The 5,916-nt window shown below is 35.5% G+C and overlaps 1 protein-coding gene across 1 annotated transcript; it reads left to right on the forward strand.

The window, feature by feature from the left end:
• Positions 1-1,470: 1,470 nt before the first annotated feature.
• On the forward strand, positions 1,471-5,916 carry LOC147402220 (GDP-mannose 3,5-epimerase 2). The gene is made up of 7 exons (XM_086443794.1): positions 1,471-1,631; positions 2,327-2,737; positions 2,811-2,904; positions 4,076-4,205; positions 4,310-4,442; positions 5,245-5,452; positions 5,548-5,916. The coding sequence occupies exons 2-7, from the start codon at positions 2,328-2,330 to the stop codon at positions 5,701-5,703; spliced, it is 1,131 nt and encodes a 376-aa protein (XP_086299920.1). The 5' UTR covers positions 1,471-1,631; position 2,327; the 3' UTR covers positions 5,704-5,916.

The following is a 5,916-nucleotide window of genomic DNA, read 5'->3' on the forward strand; positions in this document are numbered from 1 at the left end:
TACAAGGTATAATCAAGATATATGATAAGAGGTGCAATATTGAGGTCATTTCAACTTTATTCAAACAATAATTATGGCCTTTACAATCATTAAATAATGACAAATATTAGATGTCATTAGTTGGGATCACTTTTACAAAACCCTATTTACCAAAGTAATTCAGATTAAAGGTGGAAAATTATCCATGAAAAATCATCTTTATTGTTTCCATAATTAATCACTTGAAAGATTGCTTTATACTCTTATTAGCTTTTCCAATATATTATTATCAAATAATACATCTATATGCATAATAATAATAATAATAATATTAAATCCTTTTCTGTTATTGATAATTTCACTTCAAATTTTTTAAAAAATTCATTACAAAAGGGCAAATTAGTCCTAAACTAATACCCATACCAAGGATCATATGAACAAGAGTCGTCCTAGAGTAACTTTGAAATGTACATCAATTCTAACATTGTTAATGTGGAGGTACACATATAACCATGAAAAGCATCTATGATTCCATACATACATTCACGTCAGTGACGTGAGAATCGATGTATATTTTAGCGTTCAACATTTTCCTATGAAAATATAGGTATTAATGTATTGAGTCGTGCTAGAATAACATTGAAATTGACATAGTTTAAGATATTGGTATGTACAGAACAATAAATACTTTTTACTCGTATCTCAATGAAAAGCATCTATGATTCTTGCACATTTTCACGTCAAAAATGTCACACAATGTTACGCCTAGCAGGACTCTATAAATTATTCACATTTAAAATATAGCTAGTGGATTCACCAAATCCAACAACCCACGTCAAGAAAGATAAGAATCTTTTTTTTTGTTTTGTTTTTTTAATTAAAAATAAAACGTGATTTAAAAACTGGTCGTGATGACTGAAATGAGTCATCATAAATTGCCCATCATTTCGTCTAATATCCAAGACGATGAGTGTAATATTTTAAAAATATTGACTGATTTTACTTTTTATAATAAAATAATTATATTTTAATAAAATTTGAATATTTATTTTTTACTCAACATCTACTCGTTTTTTTTTTTTAATTGAATAAAATAAAATATAGAATATACTAATAAATTAAAATTTTTAAAATCTCACTGTAGATATCCATCTTTTGGAGGTCCCACCCTGAGACCTGTCATTTTCTATTCCCACCAATCACTCCATCACAGAATGGGGCCACTAAGACGTGGCTATTTCCAATCCAATCAATTTGGCCTATGATTGCTGATTGGTAAGCGGTCGCAATTTTAAATTAAAATAGAAAAGAACGGACATTTTGTACTAAACAAAGGGCAAAAGTGGAAACTATTAGAGTAAACTGGAAGATTCACATTTCACAGTAATCTGTATAGCACACCTTAGTTCGTATCCGTTCAATTTCCTATTAGAGAAGTATCTCGAGGATCATAGTGTCGAATTATACCCTTTTTGTAAATTATCATCTTCAGAAGAGAAAATAAGGAGAGGCCTTTATTGCTCTATAAATTAGCAAGAACGTTATAGCTGAAAGCCTGAGACTTGATCAATCATCTCCAAGCGATAAAGCTTCTTCTTTTCTTTTTCTCTGATTTAGTTTGAGTGGGGAGGTTTGAATTCGAGCTTATTGAGGTAGGAAAAAGAAAATGGTTTGTGGTTTCTGTTTGAATTTCGTTTCATTTACTCTGTTTATGTGATTATTTTTGTAATTTAAGTGGTTTTATTTGTTTCTCTGAATGTTTGCTTAATGGGTTTTTTATGATCTGTTTATGGCGTGATTTGGAGTCGTGGGTTTTGTTTTATTTGTTGATTTGATGGAGGTAAAGGTTTGACATATACAAATGCTCTGTTTTTTCTTATTCAAGTTCTCTCATTTTTTTTTCATGATTTTCTTTGGTTTGGTGGATTTTTGTTATTAAATTATCTTGTAATTATGATGTATTTTATTGGAATGAAGAAACCCTGATTTTTAGGTTCATTGATTTCTAATGGGTATTTTTTGTTTGTCAATTTTCTTGATTAGTTGCTTTTCTCTGCTAGCTCTAATGGCTCAATTATCTCTCTAAGTTATTTTTTATGATTTAGACCCTTCATTTGGTTTCATATGAATTTGGGTTTCATTTAGATTTTTTTTTCTTCATGAATCTATATTTGGTTAAATTGGTAGTGTTTGATAGTGTTTTATTATTGAAAATTGGGGATAAAATTTGGTTTTTTTAATGTTATTTTTTAGATTCAATATGTTAATTTTCCCCATTAGATGTCGATTAGCATTAATTTTCTACTCATATTCTTGCTGCATTCTCTGAATTATTTGAGTTTTGCAGAATGGGGAGTGCCGATGGCGCTAAATACGGAGACTACACTTACGCCGAATTGGAGAGGGAGCCTTACTGGCCTTCCGAGAAGCTCCGAATTTCTATAACTGGGGCTGGCGGATTCATCGCCTCCCACATTGCCCGCCGTTTGAAGAGCGAGGGACACTACATCATTGCATCCGACTGGAAGAAGAATGAACACATGACGGAGGACATGTTTTGTCATGAGTTCCATCTTGTCGATCTCAGGGTTATGGATAATTGTCTAAAGGTCACCTCTGGGGTTGACCATGTCTTCAACCTTGCCGCTGATATGGGAGGAATGGGTTTCATCCAATCTAACCATTCGGTCATTATGTATAACAACACGATGATCAGTTTCAACATGCTTGAGGCTGCTAGAATTAACGGTGTGAAGAGGTTCGTCATCGTGGCTATATATATGTTTTTTGTTCTTGAATCTGAAAATTAACTTGTTTGTGTTGCTCTGCAGGTTCTTTTATGCCTCTAGTGCATGCATCTATCCTGAATTTAAGCAATTGGAGACTAATGTTAGCTTGAAGGAGTCCGATGCTTGGCCCGCCGAGGTTTGTCGTTCAAGAAATTTTCTTGAGAAATAACTTCCTTTCGATCAAGGGGCACACCTGATTCAGAGGGTGGTCATCCAAGAATTGACATCAATGTGAGGATTCTTGAGAGATGTGGAAGGGATGGGTCAAGAACTAGATGAAAGAGCGAAGATATGGGTGGAAGCTGCAAGAGTTATTGTTCATGCTATGGGGATGTCATTGGTACCTTAAAGGTCATTACTTATTGTCAAAGGATGAGGGGAATCTTTAAGAGGTCTACTTTCTTCTTCAACTATTCCAGAACTCAAGCTGAAGTGTGTTAGAATTTCAAGCAAATCACAAATCAAATACGTTAGTGCTCTGAACATTGGCTATACAAAGGAAGAGAACAACTAGATCTTTCGAAATTCTATTACACAAGAGGCGGAGTTCTTATATTGATAGCGAACGCAATATTTTCAGTGGGGAGGAAGTTATAGAGGCGATTGAAGAAACGTTGATCATGGAGGACTTACTATAGGTTTATGATAATGATTGTGACTCGTAAGAACACTCTGATAGTAGAGATCCATGAACCCAAGCATTGCATTCAAAATAGCTTGCAGCAACATCAGGGTTTTAAAGTATCTTACCAAGAAAAGTCCTACTCATGCCAGCATACGATACTAAAAATCAAAATCTTGAGGAGACCCCAATCCCCCGTGATCAACGTTTGTTCAATCGCCTTTTTATATGTTCCTCCCAATTGACAAGATCACATTCACTAACAATATAAGATGCCCTCTTGTAGAAATTTCGAAAGATCTCATCTCTTTTCTACCTTTGTATGGTTGATATCAAGAAAGCTCACATATTTGATTCATGATCGACTTGAGATACTTGCAAATCGTAGATTGATTTATAGTTGAAGAAGAAAGCATACCTCTTAAGGATTCCTTTTCTCCTCTTGTGAACTTTTAGGACCTTTAAGCTATCCTTGACAGCCTATGCATCATTGACGATGACTCTTGCCTCCTCCACCCATATTGTAGTTCTTTCTATGTTCCTAGTGCATCTCTTAAGAATCCTCTCACTGATGTCAATTCTTGTATGATCCGCTCGATCAAAGGAAGATATTTCCGGGATGAATAAGTCACTTTCCTTGCATTGATTTGGTTTCTATTACATAATCTATGTGGTCATATTGTAGCCTCAAGATGCTTACGGCTTAGAGAAACTTGCAACTGAGGAATTGTGCAAGCACTACACCAAGGACTTTGGAATTGAGTGTCGTATTGGACGGTTCCATAACATTTACGGCCCCTTCGGAACATGGAAAGGTAAGCTACGAATTGTGGTAGATTACATTCTCTTACATCCCCATATAATTTTATTGTTTTGACTTTCTATTTATACATGCTATTTCCTTCTTATTCACTATTAGGTGGGAGGGAGAAGGCACCGGCTGCATTCTGTAGGAAGGCACTTACATCTACTGATAAGTTTGAGATGTGGGGAGATGGACTGCAGACCCGATCATTCACCTTCATTGATGAATGTGTAGAAGGTGTACTAAGGTAATTGTTTAGCATCTCAAATGAAAATTTTCTTCGTCGTCTTCTTATAACGCTTCAGTATTTTGGACTAGAAATTTTGTTGAGTTTTAGCCCCCCAACTCAACTTGATGTTGCCTTATTTCCCCTTCTTTAACTGTGAGGTTGAGTGTTTGCTCCCTCCCAACACAAAATAAGTAAATAAAGGGTAATTTTGAGGTACCTCTGCGGATTTTTTTGCAGTCTCGAGCGTAGCTTTTTTTCCAACCTTGTCTTCAACCTATTGCCAAACACCTTTGATTTTTCTTCCGAAAACCCAACATCATTCAACCTCCCAAAAAACATATCTTGTCCTTTAGATTTGAAGGTTGTGAAGGAGAGAGAATATTGAGGATGAAGATGAGGGTGTGAAATAATCGAAATAACAAAGATGACACAATCGCACAAACACAATGATTTATGTGGTTCGGCACTGTGCCTACGTCCACAGAACAGAAGAAGAACAATCACTATTTTCTCATAAGTTTTACGGCCCTAGAGATCTCTATTTATATAACCGGGAGTTACCAAAACATGTAAAAACTCCCCAAAACAGAAACCCCATAAGAAAATATTACACGGGTGCCCTTTTCATACCCCGCAGCTCTGCATAGCACAACAAAATACAAGACATTTTTTTTGTTAGTTTCTCATTAAAGACTGAAGTCCGGGTGGTAATTCATCAGATTGAAATCTTGGAATCAAAATTCATTTTATTTTTCATCATGTTGAAGTTTTGCTCAACATCCTGACTATTTATTTTCTTGGAATCAAATATTTTATGTAGGTTGACAAAGTCAGACTTCTGGGAGCCCGTGAACATTGGAAGTGATGAGATGGTTAGCATGAATGAGATGGCTGAGATTGTGCTCAGCTTTGATAACAAGAAGCTACCCATCCATCACATTCCCGGGCCAGAGGGTGTTCGTGGTCGCAATTCAGACAACACTCTTATTAAAGAGAAGCTTGGTTGGGCACCAACTATGAGACTCAAGGTACCTACATGTAGTATTTTGGCTTTCATTTCATGTTCATTCATTCAACTTGCTTTTAACAACTAGACAACATTTTTTCTCTTAATTTTTTGTAGGATGGGCTGAGGGTCACATACTTTTGGATCAAAGAACAGATTGAAAAAGAGAAGGGGAAGGGCATTGATCTCTCGGTCTATGGGTCATCCAAAGTTGTGGGGACACAAGCACCGGTTCAACTTGGTTCACTTCGTGCCGCTGATGGCAAAGAATGAAGCAATGAAACCAAGTTGTACTTCTAGTCGAAGATGCAAATTGAAGTGTTAAGGTAAGTACCATTATACTATTTGGGTATGAATTATTGTTTAGATTGCAAGCTATTGTTATTTTTGATACATAAAAGGGATGATTTTTTACTCCCTATGTTTTTCTCTAGCTTTTGTGGTTGGCCTTTGTTATAGAATGATAAATGGCAAAGCTTATTTGTA

The sequence above is a fragment of the Akebia trifoliata genome, chromosome 5 (genome assembly GCF_017979445.1).
Source record: "Akebia trifoliata isolate Shusen 1 chromosome 5, ASM1797944v1, whole genome shotgun sequence".
In the NCBI taxonomy this organism is placed as follows: domain Eukaryota; kingdom Viridiplantae; phylum Streptophyta; class Magnoliopsida; order Ranunculales; family Lardizabalaceae; genus Akebia; species Akebia trifoliata.